This window comes from Anopheles merus, chromosome 3L, assembly GCF_017562075.2.
Source record: "Anopheles merus strain MAF chromosome 3L, AmerM5.1, whole genome shotgun sequence".
Lineage (NCBI taxonomy): Eukaryota > Metazoa > Arthropoda > Insecta > Diptera > Culicidae > Anopheles > Anopheles merus.
The window spans coordinates 35,539,802-35,561,834 of NC_054085.1; the positions used below are offsets into that span (position 1 = coordinate 35,539,802).

A 22,033-nucleotide genomic window follows, 5' to 3' on the forward strand; every position below is an offset into this window, starting at 1 on the left:
CCCTTAAAATGGCCGCTAGGGCTTGCCGCAAGTGCACGTGCACCAGCCAGCCGTCGCACCCGCACACAACACACTTTCTTCTTTCTCTCTGTCACACCTCGATTCTATTATAATCCATGTTTCGCTGCTTTACTTTTATAATGGTTTCTGTTCGGTTTTGTTCTGTTTTTCAATATAATTTATGTATTATTTGCATATATTTATAATGGGCACAACAGCGCACACTGCTGCGCAGCGCTTAATGCCGTTTTCTGTTGCTCTTTTCTGAGAGAAAGAGAGAGAGAGGGAGAGTGTGTGTGGGGGGGTGTGTCTACCGGGGTCCGGTGCATTTGCCTTTACCGGACCGAGAGCCGGGGGTCGTCGGCGTCGTGGGATGTGTATTGGTTTCGGAAAAGAAATCAATTGAAAGAAATCCTCAAATTTCAATTCATTTCCATTACACAATTGTACACATCACGCCACAAAAGGGCTGCACGCGCATTTGTTTCTTTTTTTCTGCATGTTTGTTGTATTTCATTATTATTACATATTATTTTCCACCTCCTTTCGCAGGATCACTTTATTCCGTGTTTCGTGTTTCGTTCCACGCGTGATCCGTAGGTTCCGCATTCCGTTCCTTGACACTCCGTGTCTCTCATGGCTTTCTTCCTTTCTCTATGCTAACGGGTATAGTAAGCTTTTAGTGTTTTTGTTTTCTCTTCTTTTTTAGATGATTAAGTAGCTGCAAAATGGCAAATGAAGTGTGCTGCTTTCGTAACTGCTGCCTGTGGTATTATCGTTTGTTCGGTCACGGTGTCGGTTGCAGTTTTCTTCTCCCTTTCGGCACACCACATTTTAGTCTTTATAGGGTGTCGCGCACTGACACGGCACTAACGTGTTGCATTAGCCCTACCTTTGCGTGAGTGTGGTGCCCGTGGTTTACACTGCACCATTTATGAAATACTCTCACACACACACAGACATTTTCCCATTACGTGTTTGGTTGTGTATCGATACAACAGTAAAACATGAATATTTTGAATAAGAATACATACATTATGTTGTACCGTCGTGTACACGACACGTGTAGTAATGGCGCGCAACTGTATTCGCCTGAACGCACCATTGGCACGAGCCATGTGTTTTGTTTTGTTTTTCCATTTAAATTATTTGTTCTTGCTTCGAATGCTGGTTCGCAAATGGCATTTTCTGAATCGTCACTTGTATGGTTTTTTGCTTTTATGGGAGATGGTTTGTGAGTGCCAATGCATGATTCATTGCATTCCTGCTTTGCTCGAATGTGTTGTGGTGTGTGATCGACCTTCTTCTTCTGCTGCTGCATGGTTTTATGTATTATCTACTTTCTTTATAGATATTTGCACGTATATATATAAATTCTTTCCATATCCTCATCTTCTTCTTCTATTGATCTTTGCAAATTCGATCAACAACTTTATACGTCTTCAGCTTTTCGGGGAGTCGAAGGGAACCCGGGAAACAGAGAGTGTAGGCTCGCACTGCGCTGGGACGTTTAAAGCATCAATCGAACCATTATTGAGCCCTTACAACAGTTCGACCGGAAGCTTTGGTGCCCTCGGCAAGCTCGAGTACCTCCACCACTGCTCGCGAGTCCTTTCTTCCCTCGGGGACGCTAATACGCTTTTCTTGAACGAAAAGAAGGAAACAATGGGGGCGTAATTTAAGGATGAAAAACAGATTCTGCATTTTATGGCCATGGCGGCTTTCACCGATCCTCTCCCGAGTGCATCATGGCGGGAAGCGAATCCTACCCAAAATGAACACAGGGAACAGGAAGCCACAACGACACGTGGTGATGGTACGCCACTGTTGCGCTTTCTTATCATTATCGAGCTTGGTTTTCGTGCTCCTTTTTGTAGCTATTTCGTTTGCTTCTCCTCCTTCTCCTCATCATTAAACAGCTTATCTATCAGTTTTACAGCGATCAGAGTTTTTGGTTCCTTATTGTGTTTTCCCTTTAATTTTGGTTTTCCATTTTGTTTTAAATACGCACTGGTAATGTACAACACGATCGCCGATATTAACACTAGACGAAACGTGTTTGAAGAGCGGATGGAAAAACATAAAAGAAATGATTAGCTTCTGCCGTCTGCCGGTCGGTGTGTGTAATAATTTTTCCACTGAAAACGTGGCAAAAACTTATTGGACCAAAAACCGAACGAACACGACACGATTGACCTGTTTTGCTGCCAACAACTGCCAACAAATGCAACGAGCGCATGTGCATAATAATATCATTGTTTTCTTCTTCTTCTTCTTTTTGTATAGATAAAGTAACAATCTCTCGGACGCAAGAAAACGTTTAGAACTTTTCATATACTAACGAAAGCAGCATTCGTGCATTCACACTTACTTAATGATTTGTGTGAGTGCAGTTGTGTGTGTGTTCTTAACTAACGCGCAACGTAAGGGGTCAACAACGGCGGTCAAACATTCGCTTTAGGTGGGGTATGTAACCCCCCCACAAAGTATGTCGAGGAATTGAGTGGAACGGATGAATTATGTTAAAATCAGCACACAATAAAAATAATACTAGACTGCACCTTTTTTAGAACAAAGTAACTCCCGTAAAGTAACATCGATTCGTACGAAACAGTGAAGCAGCAACACACGTACGAAAGAAGTTGTCGTGTTTGCGTTGCTTATTAAATTTCATCTTGAATAGGTCATTCAAACAGTCACATAAATGTCTCCGAAATGGTTTAATATTTCCGATGCGATTGAACGACGCATACCTGCTACTGTAGAGCACTGGGAGAGTTTCCGAACTAAATAAAGTCCCTCTCTTCTCGTTGTTCGAGATTGTGTGGAAATAGAAGCACAACAACGTGGTAACGATTTCGCTTTCGTAAAAAAGGGTTCATCATAAAGATTGAATCGATATGAATTAACAATTGTAAATTGTATGGCCACAAACTCACCCGATGGCGTGACACTCCACTCCGTAAAGTAAGAGGAGAAACATAATTTCAGTTTAATCTTCATTTCTGTTTGGTGTGTATCATTGTGCCGGTAAGGATGTCTTACGGTGATACAGTTTCTACTTCTAAACGGGAGTGAACTGCATTATTTGTTTCTTGTTTTTTGTATCTTCCATTTCACTGCTAACAAACTGTCACACCGCGGTTTAAGTTCTGTTTTCTCCAGTAATTCATGTGTTCTATGTTTCTTTGCAAATGGGGGAAGGGCGAGGACGTTCTATACAAAGTTTCGTACACGGTACATTCGGTAGTTTAGTTTAGTTTTGTTTTAGAGTTTAGTAGTAGCAGTAGTAGCAAACTGGGTTTATTTATTTGTTGGAGGTTTGATTTACTATGTTTTTGTTGTTGTTGCGTGCTTCGCCTTTGCAAAAATCGGTTTGAAACAGTCGTTTTTCACACCTTCAACGGGTGGTGACCTCTTTCTCAAACCTTCTCTTGATCGCCCATCGAAATGCATTTTGCATCCGATTCCGCATTCGTCTTTCCGTTTCGAATGGATTCTGTCGTAGCTTTGTATTACGAATATCGCGCAATCTGCGCGTTGGCGCAACTTTATTTCTATGCCACATGTGTGCATCCTAAACAATCGTTTCTCCTCTCTTGTCTGGGTTTTGTGTTTCGCTACATTGATTTTCCGTACCTGTTCGTTAGAAAACATTCACTAGTTCCGATTTCCCTTTCACGGTTTCTGCTAGAAAAACACGAAACAGCTCAATCCTGGATCCACACAATTGCGCAACTGCGCACTCGTGCAAAACTTTGGTTAATTATTGACGGTGTTCTGTAGCAGATGCTGGGTTTGGGGGGGTGGTATTGGTGTTTTTCTGCCTGCTGCGCCGACACTGCGCCATTGTCCTGTAGGCGTTTGTTCTGCCTGCTTCTACACAAAACCTCCGCCCCCTCCTACTACTAATGGCCACCAGCAGTCCCCCTTTCCGAATCTCTCCCACAGTGGGATTGGAACGCTTTCCAGCTTCTTTTCCTTATCACTACTATTACCTTCTATTCCTCGGATTGAATGTGGGGAAGAGTTTGTTCTTTCTTCTTTCTTTTCTGTCTGTATATGCATGTGTGTGTGTGTGTGTTTGAATGTGTCTGTATGCTGCCCCATTGTCCTTGCGCGGGGGGTCCGCGGAGGGGTATGTGTATTTGCACACAATCCGTTGCAAAAAGCGGATTCAAATCACCTCCTCTCTTCTTCTGTGTCTCATAACCGTTATAAGTATTTTGCTGCTGCTGCTGCTGCTTCTGCTGCTGTTGCGCACCGAAGGTGATCCTATTACACTACACTTTCCGTTTTCCTCCTACTGCTATCTTCGAGAGCTGCACACTTTATGGCGATTATCTGTCGGAAATAGTTTTGAAATGAAATTTTACGATTCTTTGTTTGCCAACGGCATCCAATACATACCAATCTAGCCGATTAATACTTGTAAGGTTAATGATTTTGATCGGATGTCAAATTTGTGGTTTGTGCTTGCCACCGCACAACCGACAGTGAACGCCGATCCAGTGGCAAGCACGCAATGGCGGATAGCACCAAAGGCATGGCACCAGCAGGGAAAGTAACGTCAGCCCGATCCACCTGCGGAGAGTGGAAAGAGAGATCAATATTAATCAAGCAATCGAATTGGAGGTGGTGTCCCTGTAGCCGTACCGCTTCGTGCAGCCAGACTCGCCGGTGCACAGGCACGGATGTGATGCCGTTTCACCCTCCGAGTCCTTCATGCAGTGGTACAGCATGCACCGGGCGCACGGCATCCCGGACACGTTCTCGATCGCCGTCCGGACGCAGTCGGGCGCATAATCGCACGACCCCTTGTGGTTCCACTCATCGTTGTAAAACTCCTGACAGTATCTGATGGACAGAGCGTGAGAGAGAGAGAGAAAGTACCGAATTTACCCACTTTGTTGGACCAGGTTGTTGGGTTGGGGGAGGGTATGTGTTACCTGCACCGGAGCCGTGTCTTGATGAGCGTGCCTTCCTTCATGATGGGCGGTACGGAGGTGGCCCCGGCATTAGCGGCAGCGTCCAGGGCGTTCCGTTTCTTGAGACTCGAGGTCGAATCGCGTCGCCCGCCGATGAGTGAGCCGCCGATCGGTGGTTCTTCGATGACCGGATAGTTATAGTCGTGCACCTTCAAGTGATAGAAATTATACTTTAGCTTGATGTCGCACGGCTGCTTCATGGTGTGTGTTGCGCGCCATCGGGCAGGATTGTGCATGTGGTCGTGTTTCGGTGTTCGATGCGTTTTCGACGAGTCGCCCGATTTATCCATTGTTTTTCGATGACATTTGTAACGCACACATACACACACATAGGCATCAAACAAAAACATACACAACACAGTATTCAGTTTGTTAATGCGATTTGGTCGTACACGCATACACAAACACACACACACACAGTGGGTTGGTGGTGTAGAGAGGATGTGGATGTAGTAGCATGCACAAAGAAAAAGAGAAAAACAATTATAATAAAAAACCTTTTTTCGTGTGTGTATTTGATATCGCCCACCCCCGACTCCCTCACACACTTGGCGAAGGATGTTTTATGCAGGCAGGATGACAATGACAAGTTAACGATGAAACAATGCGCTTCTGTTGACTAATTCACTTCACTACTTCTACACACTGTTAGAACGGTTACCAGTCAGCGAAGATGACCATCTGCGGTAAGTTCGCACAGAATGGAACAAATATTGATTCTCCTCGGATTCGGCCTCGGCAAACTGTGGTCCGATTGCTTCTCTATATGGCAATAGATTCTTTGTTGTTTGCCTTCTAATGATTTCAACCTATTCTCAGCCGTCGGATGAGCTACAACACAGAGTTACACACCTCTACCGGCACACATTCACAGGACATTCAAGCTCAGCTCTGTTGCTTTGATACTAATCTAGAAGGCACACACTGGCATCCTACACTTGCTACCGTGGGGGTCTGGTGGTTTCTATAGCACCGAGAACGATCAATGGGGATGGGGATGAAATGAAACAAGCGAACAAGCATCCCTCTTCCACCCCGGACACATGCCTCTACGATTGGATAAGCATATCAACCCTACACACACACACACCCCCCCCCCCCCTTCTATACCCGGATACTTACGTCGGTTATCTGAACGTACGAATAGTTATCACCAGGTACTAGAGGAGTCACTTTTTCATCACCAGGCTTGCTGCTGCTGATCAGCGGTGATGGTTTATCGCCCGATATGTATTGAATACTGGATTGCTGCTGCTGCTGCTGCTGTTGTGATTGTTTATCGACGCTTTCTGCAGCAAAGAAAAAAGAGTATGAGTGCTATTTATGCACGGGATTGCAAATCACACTGAGCGAAGGGGAGGAAAGGGTGCTTACGATGGCTTCCACTGCCTTCCGAGTTGGATCGTGATTCCGAAGGTTCAATCGGTAAGTCCAGCGTCTAATCAACCGGGATGATGGTTCATCGGGTTGGCAGCGATTGGATGTGGTACGTAGACGGAGAGAAAGAAGCAAAAAATCAGTATTGCTGGTACCCGTGGCTCGGTCCGATGACTCTACCACCGATGGGTGTCCTCCGATTTGGCACACTACTGTCCTGGGCAACCGTTCTGGGTCAGCGATTGCGGCCGAATGTGAACCACTGCCGGTCGCATCGACGCAGGACGACGCACAGGCTTTGCAACAGTGCGCCGGGAGACACCCATCCGAAGGGGGGGGGGGGGGGGATAGTAGTAGAGTAGAACCGCACGGGTTCTCGAGAGACCACCTCCACACCTACCATGAACACGTCGTCTTCACCAACTGTTTCATCGTCGTCGTCGTTGTAGCCGTCACCGGCGTCACCATCGGCGTCCACCGTCGTAGCACGTAACGGGAGCAGCAGTTCGGTGGCGGTATCGTCCGACGTACCGGTGGGATGGGGGGAACCGACACGGTTCGAGGTGTTTGGTGTCGTTGCATCAGCCATACCTGGGGTGGTTAGGGTAGTGGAGTGAGAGAGAGAGAGGTACAAGTTAAGACGCACGCATTAATAAGATTGTACTGGGCGGAGACGGAAAAACGACAAAACTTTAACGGTAACGGAAAAGGGCAAACGAAACACACAAAGATTACTTAACAACAGAACAACAACAACAACACATAACATATTTAAGGGGAAACATTTTGGCGCGCGCAAGGGAAGGTCAGTCGCAGCCGCATGGGGTTAAGGGACGATTTGTTTCGTTTTTTTTTTGGCGTTTTCCTAGATTTTCCTTCGGCAGACATTATGTCACAGACACCAAGTGGACTGCAAGGAAACCTTCCAAGGACACTGGCCAGGGAAACAGTGAAAGTATTTCCCCATTCCCGGCCATTATGTAAATGTTTTTAACGTTTACGAGTCCCTTCGTGTGTGTGTGTGCATACGCGGGCGTTATGCAGTCGGCTGCCCCATAACGCAAACCCTCGCGTCCCACGGGGTGTGGGTACAGTTTTCGAACCGGATTATGCTCGTTAGGGCGATGTAATTAAGACAGAAAAGAACCGCCATCGGACACACGCGTTTAATCCACTTTGCGCGTCCAAAATTCTGGATCGAAGCATCGCAGACGCGTCATTATGAGGCTTTGTCACGCATCGCTAGGAGCAGTTTAAACGGAATTTAATCTGCTCCGGGGTATCGTGTTTAGTTTTTAGTCCTAAAAAACAAAACAACTTAAGAAGCATTAACACAACACAAAACAACATAAGAAGCGGCAGGGAACCGAAACGAACAACACATAACACAAGGACGCCACACAGCATTCTCCTTCGGCACAAACTTACCCAGCGTTCGGAATCGAGTATTCGTAATTCGTTATCATTATTGGGACGGGTGCGTTACATTAAGATTTTTTTAATCGCAAAGCGTTACGGGCGATCATGAGCGCCATCGGTGCAGATTCGGTTCAGCCGTTGTCATCACATTTGCGTTGTTGTTGTTGTAGTGCAGAGTTTGCAGATTGTTTTATTGCGCACGCAACGAACCCAGCGCGGCCCAGCACAGAGAGAAAAGACGAAAGGTGGAAAATGTGTGAAAAAGTGAGTGTGTGGCAGGGTTGTTGCATTGTGACCGAGTTTGCACCGAGGGTGCACTATAGAATGGGAGGTGGGAGTGATGGTTGATTGGATTGGGTCCTCCTCTCGAAAGCGGGCGGAAGAGGATCGAAAAAGGAGTATTAAGAGAAGGCACTGTGGTGCTGTAGAATGGACGGGGTGGTTTCCACTGAAACCAACGATGACCTGAGATTAAATATTCATCGTGACTGCAAGGATGGAACGTCGGGAGCATGTGCTTCCTGATGGGATCCCATCGATACGGGAGGGGGAAAAAAAACTAGTCGAATCTATGTGTGTCTGTGGGTGGCAGCGAATGAAAGATAGCAAATGCAGGGGGGTGGTTCGCATGCAAAAAAAAAGGAATCCTTCGCCTAACGGTAAACGGGGGTTTGCCCTCCCTCTATTAGAAGCAAACGGATTTTCCCCCGCTCTTTCTCCCGCAGCAAGGATGGTGCGCATGGTGTTGTCGCTCTGCTCTATGTGTGCGACTGGGACAGGGCCAGTACTATGCTCACCATCAATGAGGTCATCGTAGGCACGGATGATTCCCTTGTCGAAAGCCCTCGCATCGGCGGCGGTCTGAAAGGTGAGCCCGTTCCGTTGCTTTCCAGCGCGCCAATGATGAAAGGTAGGCATGACTTTGAAGTATTGCAAGTCTCTATTAATAACACAACTTAGTATAACCTAAAATTAGAGAAAGAGAGAGAGAGAGATAGAGAAAGGGAGAGGTGGCATTAATATTACCTGCTCATATGCATTGGAAGAAGGGGTTAAGAGCGGTAGCGGAAGATTCCGGTTGTCGTACACTTACGGTTTGGTCAGATATTCTTTGCCCGTAGATGATGTACTCGTGACCGCCACCGTCCGGTGGCAGTCGGGCGCGTTTGCGGATGGAAACGTTCGCCAGGCCACCGCCTTGCAGTGGTAACCATCCTTCCGTGCTCTCATCTCTGGCCATCACTTGTGCGCGTACTCTAACTAAGAAATCACTGTAAATGGTACAAGAAGAAAATGGCGAACATTAGAAGAGATCAGCAGCGACAAAGGAGTTAGAATATGGACTAGAGCTAACGTGCAGGGTTTGAATGGGGTCCCATAGAGTAAGTGGATGAGTGAAGGCTCTTTCAAATGACATATTAGACAGGTCGTGAGTTCGAATCTCCTCTTTGACAACAACAGACGTTGTTTTATTGGAGTTAATTATTAAAGGGAGAATTAAAACAAATGAGTCAGTCAACATTAACATGAAACTGTTTTGTTGTGTATCGTATCACAAACAACACTACAATTTTCGTGACGTCAGTAAAATTATGCATTTTAAAGCAAACAGAGGGGAAACACATGGATCAACCTTGGAATCCCGTACATCTATCTAACCTGTCCGGACATATCACACACCGATCGTCATAGCCTTCTTCCTCAGCCTAGCTTCGGTCGGCCTGCGCTTCGTATGCTCAATGAAATGACACATTCCTCCCAGCAGATTCCACACCCTCTTCCCATCACCCCCACCCATCTCCCATATTCTAAGCTGGTAAAACACTTTGCCATTCCCACACCTCGTTCCCCGTAACGCTACACCACACACCGCGCCCTCCAGACCACTCCTAGGCAATAAAAACTAATGAGAAATAAACATTCACCAGCTGAAAACGACCGCCCTGTCTCTCTCATTCTCTCTCTTTCTTTCTCTATCTCCCTAGGCCCTAAGGTCACAATTTCCAAATGCACTTATGCTTCCGGCCACCAACGCTGTCCTCCCCTCCCCCTCTCTCTCTTCAAAGACCCTCTCACAACCCCTCGTAACCCGTCATCACAGTGTTCCATGCCGTCATCATCTCGGGGACACACACACACACATGGCCCCATCGTCCTTGTTGCCGCGCTGCGCTACTGCTGCTGGCGTCATCCTGGGCCCCAAAAGATACATCACCATCATCATCATCATCATCATCATCATCATCATCATCATCATCATCAACAACTTGAAGAACCATGCACCCCTCCCACCCGTTGTGCTCACAGGTCACAGTGTTGCCAGCAGTGTTGCCTCGCACACTCCACACACCCTTTCTGCTGCCTAGACCCAGCGGTTTGCGCACCATCATTTCGCGACCTCGACGGTGACGAATACCAATATACCTTCTTCTTCCTGCACCCCACTATTGCTCTTCCTCCTCCTCCATTTCATTAGGGCAGCAGCAGCACCAGCACCAGCAGCACATTCCCAATGAAAAGTGTAAGCGGGGAGTAGAGTGTGCCAGCGGTGATGGGGTTGCCTCCTTCGGCTCTCACACCTTCCCTATATGCCCGCCTCAGTTCTGTTCCGTTCCGTTCAAGAAAGCGAGACAGGGCCATATACACGCCGCGCAAAAACATTCCGAAAATAATCCCATTCATTCTTTTTCTCTAATTTTCATTGATATGCGCACGGTGCTGCGCTCTCTCTCTCTCGTAGAAATATCTCTCACTTTCTTCATCTCTCTCGCTCGCTCACTGTAAATCTCTTTTTCAGTTGGAGCGAAGAGGAGGCTGGTTCTCATACACACAAGATTGGTGCGTTTGGTTGTTTGGGCACGCCAAATCATTGCGCTCTCGAAACACTACAAACGGAAAGAGAAAGAGAGAGAGAGAGAGAGAGAATGCGTGTGTGTGGGATAGCGCACGCATCAGGGATTTGGTGTTATATCCTGCCATCATCCTTCGAGTGAGATCTGGCCCACTCGCTGCTCGCTGCTGCTCAATCTTTCCTTATCTCTAAACAGAGCAAACCAGGATGCGTGGCGGTGGGTGTCAAATATATGACACCATTAATAACAAGTGTTTACTATTCCGTCTGACAGAACAACCGTCATCTGACAGACTGGAGGATATGTTGCCCCCGTGCCCGTGACGTGGCGCAAACCAAATTTCCCGTACCCAAAACGGAGCGATGTTACACAGTTTGCAAGGTATTTGGGAACCTTTTTTTTGCGACCTGCTCTACCTCCAGGCTTTCCCAATTTAACAAAACTTCAAGGGAAGGACAATCGCAGCAGCAGCAGCAGCAGCAGCTCCAGTTGGTACGAAAGAGAGCAAAGCAGGCGCTGAAGCTAGGACGCTAGAGCGAAAGCAAACGAGCGCAAAACAACTTCCGCTTTTCACAGCAGGGCGTCTATATTGCTTGCCGCTCGTGTCGCTCTTTCCAAGCACATCCCCAGGCTTTTTGCCCTGCGCTGTGTGGGGGAGCGTTTCCTCCCGTGAATGCCAACCATTCAAGCGGATGCTACACTGACAGCACTAGCAGCAGCAGCACGAGCAGGCCTGGATTTTCAAGGATTCGTGAGGCTCGTGAATGAACGAACTCCTGCGTTTAGCAAAGTGCAAATGGGGCAAACAGAGCAGCGCTCTTTCACAAACTCGTGTGACTAGCAGAGCTTACTTTATGAATCGGAGAACCGCACTGCGCACGGATGCGCGTGTGTGTGTGTCTATGTGTGTGCGAGTGTCAGAATGGGTTTGGATTTTCGTTCATCAAACTCGTTATTCTTTTTGAGCGATTTGCGATCGTTGAATGAAATGCTGAACAAAGGAAATATTTTAGTACATTCGTCATCGCTCCTCGTTAAGAGCAGCAACGCTTCCGACATGTGAGCAATTTTACGGTGCCATGCGTAACACGGCACGGTTGTTTACATTGGCTTTTAATAACAAATGGCGCCTTTTTATACCCCACTCGCGAATATAAACAATGTCAACAGCTGTAAGCTGTTGTGATATTATTTTAAAATAATTCTTTGGCGAGATATTGCTTAAGCCATCAGAATTTGTTCGAATTTTGCCTCGTTAGCTCAGTTTCGTAAGCCAGATCTCAGCGAGTTATAAATGTCTAAAAAGAGGCTTCAAATTCAAGAAATTACTATTACCATGAACACTAACAAACACACTTTAAGTAGCGTTTGAGACCGAAAATATTAACTACGATCATACGGTCCCTCAAAGCAAAGAGATCGCTAGATAAAATTCATTTCCCTTGACGCACCATATTGCTGTGTGAAAGAATTTCCACACACACACACACACACCCCGTACACGCTCATGCCACCACAATTGCGTCTTATAAACACTCAAACGCAAATGAGCCCTCGGAGACCTCTGGCCCGAACATCGTTCCTCAAATTACATCGGTTTCCTACTCCTCTGTCACCCCAGCCAGCCTCTGACAGCAACGTTATTCTCGCAAGGGCACGTGATGCCACACCGACCGATGATGACGCGGAGGGGGGAGGGACGGGGGAAGGTCCCCGAGTGTGTATGTGTATGGTCACACTTGGTTTGAGGGGGGGGGGGGGGGGGCAGGGCCCTTGGCGCAAACGATCGTGACGTGCGAGGCGTCCTCTGGTGCGATCGTTGAAAGGCGGTTTGTTTTTTTGTTTTTTTTTTTTGCACGTAGCAGCAGAGAAGTTCATTCATAAAACTGGTGATCGTTTGGTGGAGGAGGAGTAGGAGGAGAACAAGTGACTTCTTTACCCCCGCTTTCCCTGCCCGGGGAAACCACCTACAGAGTGAGGCGCGCACAAGCACGAACGAGATGTTATTAATGATCACCATTTCCTGGCCGGTTCCGTCCGGTTTGCGGTTTGCCATGCCATCCTCTCCTTGTCATTGCCACCGCTTGCTCGGCAGCTACAACAAACGTAAGTACACACGGTTGCACATACCCACAATTGTGTCCCTCGCAGTCCCTTAAATGAGGCACCCTTTTGAGCTCTGCTGTAAGGGATGATGACGATGATGATGACGATGATGATGATGATGGTTTCGCTACCCTATCAGGCGTTCCTAAACCATTCCCATTGCAAATGAGTCACGTACGGCGGCTATCTCCCCGTCTCCCCACCTTACCACCAGAGCAGTCAGCAACCTCCGAGGAGATCGGTGCGACATTAGGTAAGTTATTTTAAATTTGATATTTAATTTCTTTCCCGGTCCGGGTCCTTCCTCCACCGGCACGCTCGCCCAACTACGAAGTCGACAACGGATGGGGAAGAATCGTGAGACTGACGTCAAATCTGGGAAGGTTTTTAGGTGGTCCGAGATAAGATCAAACAGCTCAGTTCGCTCTGGCGCCTTGCCCTCCCCCCCCCCACCCCACCACCAACCACCACCACCATACCGCTCTCTCCGTCCTTGTAGCAGCATAAATTGGAAGAATTTTTGGCCACCTCAGCATTCTCTCTCTCTCTCTCTCTCTCTCTCTCTATCTCTCTCTCTTCTCTCTCTCCTCTCTCTCTCTCTCTCTCTCTCTCACTACACAGCCAGCCCCCCTTTTGCTGACTTCCGCTTTAGAGTCAACAAAAATCAATTAAGATCAACCCCTTGCTGCCCCATGGCACCGAGGCCACCGAGCGCGTGTTTTTACGGCTTCACGAGCTTCCTCCATTCCTTCGCCCATTCCCCTCCACTCCACTCGGAAGCTCCGGCTCGGAATTTGTCACGCAGGCGGCGTTATCAATGGTGTGGGAGTGTGCGTACCAGCGGCAACGACTTTCACAGCAGCTCATTCATGCTCTGTACCAAAGACGACCCCCTTCCCCTTTCCCTCTACCCCCAACCAAATGATACGATCAGGGCAAGAGTCAAGCACTGGGAGTGGACTAGCAATTCACACAAATTAGATACACCCCCCTTCCCCCCCCCCTCTCTCCTGACGCAATAACGTGCCACTCGTGGGGTTGGGAGAGTAATGTGGTGGCCAGATGATGACTTCCACACATCTTTATTCTCAAACCCCCCCCCTGCGAGAGGGGCCACAACCTTCGCGTGACACACGGAATTAAAATACTGGACATTGATGAGAAACCCAACCAGTAAAACAAGGGTAGAGAGGGAGTGGCGCCTGCAAGCATGTTGTTTTGCTTTACTGTTCTGTACTGTTCTGTGATGCTACAAAGGTTGGACAAAGGTTTGGCATGGAAATGAAGTCGTTTTTAAAGGCATTATAACATTGTTTTCCCTGAAACACTGCGCTGTTGGACCAATTGTTGGACAATCTGCTGTGCGAATTGCAATCGTTTGGCTCTAACTTATACTCTACCAATTTGTGCCTTTAAGCCTAGTACAGAGTTTTTCTTGTTTTTTTTTTTTACTTTTGGGACACTGACTTCTTCACTCTTTCGTGCGGGAAGTGAACTTTATGTTATTGGAAGAAGTGGTCTATACGGTACTCTTTTTACCCAAGAAATATTTGCTCGAAATTATGTTCCCACATCTGCTCGATTTGTACTCGATTTATGTGTGATCAAGTGTGTTGCAAGCGCCAAGATTTGGTGTGGTCGTAACTTAGAAGTTTCTCTATCGATGAACGAGGCCGTCGAGCTTATTTTTCATTGCTTGCTATGGTTTTTGAAAAATAAAAGCTAATTTTGTGTGATGTTATTCTATAAAAAATGGGTATTATTTAAGTATAAAATGGGTACATGACCAACTATAACGATAGGAAACATCATTTCCGAGCGAATCTTGAAGAAAGCAACAAAAAAGCCGCATCTCTGTCGATTTTAAAGGACTTTTTCTAAATTCCCATTAACTGGTGCAGTTTAAGGGAAGTTTAAGGCTGCAGTTTAAGAGATTTTGCTCGAAATCCCGATTATTCGTGCTCGAAAATGTCAGTCGGTTAGAATCCAAAGTTATTTGGAATCCAATAGGAATTTTCAATGTTTATTTCCCATACGAAATACTCAAGAAATACTACTCTTCTTCTTTTCTTGCTTGTTATAAGCAGAGACTGAATTTATAACCTGAATTCCACAGAAGACCTCGAAATTCTAACGATATATTACTGGTGTTAGTATCTTCGGACCCTGATTCGTGAAACTTATGCTAAATAGAACATCTATGATCTATAAAAATGTCCTTGTAGTAGAGAAGTTTAGATAAATATTAAGATCTGATATCCGTGAAAAGTCCAATTTAGCATCCTTCTTGCATACCTTATTGGGATCTTGGACTTATTGGAGCCTATAAAAAATCTACAAAAACCTAAGAAAACCAACACGGAGAAAACTGTCAAACAATTCCGTAACATTCTCCAGAATGCTGACGAATTGACCTGTCCCGTACTTTGCGGGAAGTACGTCAGAGAAGCACGAGCGTATGAAAACATCGCCTTTCCTTCTCACTCTCTCGCACAAAAACAGTATCCTCCCCCTTTCGACTTCGTCTCTCCCTACGTACCATCATCCATCCACTGTCTGGAACTCTCCAAACTCCTTTTGGCCTAGTTTCGCGAACCCCATTGCTCGCACGCAGAGGGAGCCTTCTTGCATGCGCGGCACCCCATGCGCTGGCATGTCCCGTTTTCGCAGCCCAAGCACACACACACACACGCACACAGCTTCTCTGTTCCATGTGTGAAGCACACAGTGGATTTCTCTCAATGACTGCAAAAACCAATGGGCTTGTGGTGTTTGATATTGCCGTTGCTGCCGTTGCTTTCGTCGACGAATCCTTGAACGGTAATGCAACGATACAACTTGAATCCTTGAAGTTGGTGAGCATGTGTGTGTGTGTGTGTGTGGCTGTGCCTTTTATCCTTTAACAACCACTTATATCCCTGGCCCTGTTGGTTGAGTTATACAGGAATTTGAGTGCATTTTTCACCCCTGTATTTGGCTATTGAAACAACAAAACACGCACACATACATACCCATTGTGCATGTCCCTATCCTGATGACGACACATGCGCGCACAAGCAAAAACAGTGTACAAAAAAAACTGGAACACATAATTGGAAGAGACTTTTCTGTGTTTTTTTATTTTTTTTTTTTTTTTTTTGAACAACCTCTTGCACACAGACCCCAAAACAAGGACGAAACAATTCCTTTCTGGAATGTGAAGCACACACACACACACACACACACAAACACGTGTGCCTTTTTGTGGCCATGTTGCCAGCCTAATGCTAATGGGATTCGTGTTGGATGTAGTTGCGTGTTCTAATTCGCATGGAACGGGGTGTATTGGAGTGTATACAGAAAGCACCTTGGATGTGGAAGGGGGGACCACCATCATCCACCCTCTCTAAGAGGAGAGGGGTAAAAGCTGGGCAAGAAAATGTTTGGCCATCCACCAAACAAACCACACCACCGACCTTCACCAGCTGCGCCCCGTACACTTCACCCAATCCACCAATCATGATGATGATGATGGTGGTGGATGCGAACCTGGCAGAGAGCGGGGCACGGATGGGCAAAATCGTCCCTACCGCGCACTGACCGCGCCGCGGATCCACATTTTTCTCAATGAAATCCACCCGAGCGCGCTCGCCCTTTCTCATTCATGAAAGAAACAGTGCAAACCGCCACCACACATACACACACACACACATTTACAGGTCACATATACAGTGCGATCCTTTTTTGGAACCACGCAGAAGAAGGGAGAGAGAGACTGTTGCGTTGCGGCGACCTCCGAGGGGGGGACTTGCTACTGGTCGATGATGAGAGAAGCTCTCGCGATTCTCTCACCAGCTCGAATTGGGGGGGCGAGAAATGTTAAAAAACCTCCCCTCTGTTGTTGTCCGCTTCCCCTCGCCCTCACTGTTTATCGTGTATGCTCTCCAGACAGTTTCGCGCACCACCAACCATTTTCACGAACGACCGAGAAAATCTAAACCCGAGAGTCGAGCGCGCGCGAGAGAGAGAGACAGTGAAAGAGAATGGAAGCGATGTACTGGCAAAATAAAACTAAAAATCAGCATTATCTATGGGAAAAAATAGTTCCACCACGGAAACGGGAGTGTGAGAGTGTGAGCGAACCAAATCAGCTGCAAACCAAGGCTCTCGTCGTCGCTAGGCTTTACAGAGGTTATCCTGTTCCCCCCCCCCCATTCCCATTCAATTCGATTTAACCCTCACAACACACAGTAGCCCGCGCTTGCCTCACAGGACACCACCAAACGATCAGTTGCCAAGGGTAGTGTGCGCGTTGCCAGGAGCATTGGAACATAGAACAAATGTCTCTACCTAGACCCAAAAGAGAGCCCAAGGGAAGTAATGGGGAACAAAAGATCGCTGAATGGCAGCATAATCGACAGGAGCGTCAACTACAATTGCAGCCAAAAAAAAGGATAATCGTTCAAACCTACCAACTCTTGGGGCTGGGCATTTCGTGTGCTGGAAATTAGCGCACGGGAGAGGGCGTGTGCGCATATTCGCACACAAACAAACACACACAGAAACACACACGTGCGCGCACATGCAAACACAATTCTCTAAAAAGGTTCGTCCTGCATGCCACGGCAAGGGAAAACGATGAATGATTTTCCGCCGATGCCAAATCCCCCGGACACTGTGTGTGTGTGTGGGGGGGGGGGGGGGTTTGTCCTCCATCCAGCTGTCGTTGATGGTGCTCCCTGTCCTCTTCCCCTCCGCCTGCAGGTGCTATATTTCCATTCTAGGTGCGACCGTACCGTGGATTCCCTGTCCTCATACCACCGCCTGTCTGCCTGCCAAGTATCAAGGCCAATAGAACGCCTGGGTGGTTGCTTTGTAGCCTCATTGATTCCATTCCATTTGGCGTCCTTCCCAGCGCGCATATAGGGCGGCGGTGTTCTCTCTGTGGGTCTATTCCTATTGGCGATGGTTCACACACACACACAGACACACATTTTCATTCATATTTCGTGTCATTCTAATTTGATTCTTTTTACTAGTAGCTGCGCTTTTGTTCGTTGCGAATAATGTTCTTCCAATTTAATTAGGCCATCGCTCGTTCCTTCTTCATTTGTTTAAGTAAACGTTCAGGACGTCAGAATCTCTTTGGAGAATCTGCTTCGTACCTATAAGGATGATTTATGTCTTAGTTTAGCTTTGCTGTAGGCTTTTTGAATCATTGTGAAAAACAGTTAGAGAGGACATTGCGATCTAATCCTGAACTGTTTGAAATTCCGCGATTTCTTCTTCTCGATACCCTAACAAAACATCCAAAAGACTCTTTTAGCATTGATTCTAGTAGCAAAATGTTTTACAACTGCAACGTCCTTTGACCTCAACTAAACAATTTTCCTCATTAACCAATGAAGGTCTGCGCCTGAAGTTCTGGCAACTGTACTTCAAATCTACGATATATGGATATCGAATTAAGATACGCTTAAGTTAATACTTGATCGGAGAAGGATTAGGAGTTCTTCAATGAAATTAAACCGATTTGAAAGTCTGTCTGGCTTTAAGATGACTTTCAGGACTTTCAAACCTTCATAGTTGGGAGCACTACTTCTAAAGCATTACATTTTGGTACAAAGCTGTCATTTTGGAGAATGTCACTGGGGCATAGGTTCGTCACTACCCTATGTATATCACATCTACTTGAACTACCGGATGATTGAGGAGTATGGAAGGGATGGAAGTCCCACTCTACATAAGGCCCAACGATTGAAGGTATTATTTCATTGACAAGTAGACGCTTGACATTCCCAAAACGGTACTTTCTTGCAGTCCCTCAAATCAAGCAGATCTTGAAGAGCCCAGGATGGACAAAACTTCACGCCAAGAAATACCTTCCCGTAGTAGGCGGGCATGTGGTCGATGCGTTGATGTGGCGATATTTCTTTATTTTTGATGACAACACACACACAACCGCGCGCGCTGGCACCTCGAAAAGGATATCAGAGAATAGCACGACACACTAGGCAATTGAGAAGTGAGAGAAAGAGAGAGCTCTTTTTTTGTGAGAGAGCATCCTGGGAGCACCAGCAAACAAGGTAAGGTTCAAGCCCATGGTATGTGTATCCTCGCACGATGAAACGGCAAGTTTGCAAAATTAGGCAGCCCGATTTGAGCGGAAGAGAAGGAGCGAAACCTTCCAAGATGTATCCGAAACCGAAACTCTGAACGGAGAGAGTAAATGGATCCTGGTTGTTTTTTTCCCCTTCTCCACTCCCTCCTGCACCACGCAGAGGATAAAAGCCTCGCACCACAGTGAGCAAGAGTGAAATGGCAAATGGATGGAATTTTGGGTTGGTGCGGTAGAGAGGGCGAAAAGAATACGAAATATTCGTTCGCCAAAAGCTGTTCAAAAAAGCGTTCCTTTTCTTCTGATCATCGTTTTCACACAACGTACAACTAACGCTATTTACATGCTAGAGTTTTGAATGTAAGTTAACTCCTGGGAAGATTTCTATAAAGGATACGCCACCACGGCGTTAGTTACTTACTCTTCATATGCCTCGGTCATGATTAGAAATCTCGAATATACTAATATTTTGGGGTAGCAGCACTGTTTTCACCATTTTTGTAACTGTACATGAGCTCCGGGAACCGAGCAGCAGCGACGACGACGACAACGACGGCGGCGATCGACTACGTGGAAGGCTTGGATATTGTTGTCGATCCTAGTAGGCGAGTGTGTGTGTGTTGTTTTGCTCGGTGCCCTGTATCTGTGCCCAACAGTCCTCGCAACAGTCGCTTGCAACTCTTGCGTGGATGTGTGGTTTTGTTATCCTGGCTGGGACAGATCGCTTCTCGTTGCCCTTTATCCCTTGGACTTGCTTTCGAACAACAACCACAACAACACGTGGGAGAGACACACACACACACGCTGATTGGAGAACTGCCCTCTAGCTGAATATTGGCAACACTTCTTCACTTGACACCCTATTGAGCCGTTGCGTGGGGCCAGACACACACGCGCACACACTGTTGACACAGCAGACTGTGGCCAAAAGATGCCTTTTAATTATATAAACACACGCGCGCTCTCGTCACACACACACACACACTGCTGATTCGTTGCAACTTTTCCTTTACAGTGGCAGACACTTTGGCAGCAGCAGCAGATACACTTTTGTAGGCTTTTTGGCCACACTCTTTACACTCCAATGCGGTTTCGCTTGTGCTTCCTTGCCTAGCGATCGTGTTGCTCCAGAAAGTAGCCGGACACGCCTGTCGGACACAGCAAGATATCACTATTTTACACTAACCCTTTTCCCATTTTCAGGCTACCCTTTCAGGAGATAGATGCCCCACAGCAACCGTCGTCCTGGCTCTTATGCACGCAATCACACAACACTATTATACAAAAGAACCCACCACACACACTCGGGCGCGCGCACCAACACTCACGTACTGAAAGAATGTATGAGGAGAAAAAAATACGATTGGATTTTAAAAAGGAATAATCAAATTGGAAACTGCAATTGGAATCGAACTGGATCCGGAATCTGGACACAATCTTCGCACACGCAAGGGGGTCGCCCTGCTCTCGGTTTATCAATGTGCGTGCGTGTGTGTAAGTGCATGTGCGTGTGTGTGTATGTGCAGAGTTGACAGCTGAAAAGGGCGACGCTTGGGTGGAAACTGTGCAAAATCCCTCCCTGTTTCTGCGGAAAGCTGATTTTTTTTCCAGTGGAAAGTGCGAATCCGTCGCGAAGGCAATTTTCACAGCTAGTGATGCTCCTCCTGCTGTTGTTGGTGCAGTTGGAGGATTTTGCTCTTTGTTTTTTCTTCCATCCTATCCTTCCCTTCCCACCTCTCTCCCTCTCTCGCATAAACTTTTACATTTTCCACTGGCCGAAAATTGGGTGGTGCGTTTTTTCCTCACTTCACTTCTTTCGGGTACTTTCTTTTAACAACAGCTCCTTTTTGCAGCTCGTTTGGTCTTGGGAAGCAGTGAAAAATAGGAAGCTTCCGAGCCTATAGGCTTCCCATTACTGCGGCAACCACCCCACCACACCCGTCTCGCAGCGAGTCCGGAACGTTCCAGCCACTCCTGCATCCAGCGTTCCACCAGCGGTTGCGCTCCATATGCACACGGGGTGGGAGGAGGAGCGGGTCGTACATGCAGGAAAAAGGGAAAACGCACCCCGAAACACACACACTCACACAGACCGGGCCGTGCGCTCCCGTGAAATGGTCCAGGGAGGTTCACGGATGGGTTTTGCGCTCTGGTGCGCTGCCTTTGTACTTGTATGTGCTTGCTTGCCTTTGTACAACGCCCGTCTACAGTCACAGTAGGCACTGCCGTCTTCGTTGGATACAGCCCGAAACAACAGACCCAAGCACACACAAACACACACACGCACGCACGCACACGCACGGGTTACAGAAATTCACGCACCGTGCAGGCCAATCTTGCCTGCATGCCAGGCCAGGACACACGCCAGGAAAGTGCCAGGGACACACCAAACCCGAACCCAGAGAGCACACAGCAGCAGCGCGACCGATCCGACCGCGACAGGGAACGCTCTTGTTTCTTTTCCTTTTTTCTTTTCTTTTTCGGTTGCGCTACAGCAATCTCGCCCTCGCCGTGTTCCTCGCGGATGGTCTCTCTCTCGCTCTATCTCGCGGGTGCTGCTTATCCTGCTTATGCGCTCTCCCGCTGGTACGCACTTTTGCTCGCGCGCTACTCCTCTCACACGGCCGCTCGCTCGCTCGCTCGCTCGCTCTCGCTCTCTGCCTCATACACACTTGCACACGGGCACGCACATATTCACTGCTCCTGATTGCAGGCTGGATTATTATGGATATAATCGAACGCGGCCCTCCTGCCGCTGACCCTTGCACGATACTGCAAAACGCACGGCCGAAACGAACCTGTGCTGTGTCTGCTGCCGATGCAAACGTACTGCCTCCAGCACGCGAAACGAACGGGGGGCACTATTTGCACGCGAAATGGTCGCGTCTTTTTTGCTGTAATTTCAACCAGCCAGAGCTTGTGTGTATCTTCCTCTAAGATCCTAAGATGACAGCTAAATGCCTTTGCTCGGGCTCTCTCGCTCGCTCGCTCGCTCTCTTTCCCTGTTGCACAGCTCGTTCCTTGCGCTGTCAAAAGGCCCTATGCCGAACCGATTGCCAGAACGTGACGATCGACAACAATTCGAACGAAATGCATGAAATATTTCAAGATGTTCTTACACCAACATGCAATCAGGAGCAGATAAATTGATTTTGCATTTTTTTTGTCGCCATTTAAGGCCGTTGCAATAAAAC

The 22,033-nt window shown here is 47.3% G+C and overlaps 1 protein-coding gene across 4 annotated transcripts; it reads right to left on the reverse strand.

Annotated features, from left to right (window-relative positions):
* Window positions 1-165: 165 nt before the first annotated feature.
* Window positions 166-21,571, reverse strand: LOC121598840 (sprouty-related, EVH1 domain-containing protein 1). Of its 4 annotated transcripts, none has more exons than XM_041926172.1 (11): window positions 21,162-21,571; window positions 19,261-20,170; window positions 8,878-9,055; window positions 8,582-8,750; window positions 6,766-6,956; window positions 6,363-6,426; window positions 6,111-6,277; window positions 4,950-5,182; window positions 4,657-4,857; window positions 4,411-4,584; window positions 166-4,344 (listed from the first exon to the last, which is right to left on the reverse strand). In XM_041926172.1, exons 2-10 carry the CDS (start codon window positions 19,278-19,280, stop codon window positions 4,458-4,460), a joined length of 1,350 nt encoding a protein of 449 aa, XP_041782106.1. In that variant the 5' UTR covers window positions 19,281-20,170; window positions 21,162-21,571; the 3' UTR covers window positions 166-4,344; window positions 4,411-4,457. The 4 variants fall into 4 exon arrangements, with proteins under 4 accessions (XP_041782106.1, XP_041782107.1, XP_041782108.1 ...); XM_041926173.1 differs by having other exon boundaries at window positions 4,950-5,179; window positions 21,162-21,569; XM_041926174.1 differs by having other exon boundaries at window positions 4,950-5,137; window positions 21,162-21,566.
* Between the last annotated feature and the right edge of the window lie 462 nt (window positions 21,572-22,033).

Coding starts and splice junctions, on each gene's coding strand:
- LOC121598840 (XM_041926172.1), bottom strand. CDS start 19,280: ATGACCGAGGCATATGAAGA. Junction 6,427..6,765: donor GTGAAGACGACGTGTTCATG/GTAGGTGTGGAG, acceptor CCGGTTGATTAG/ACGCTGGACTTACCGATTGA. Junction 5,183..6,110: donor CGTACGTTCAGATAACCGAC/GTAAGTATCCGG, acceptor CACACCATGAAG/CAGCCGTGCGACATCAAGCT.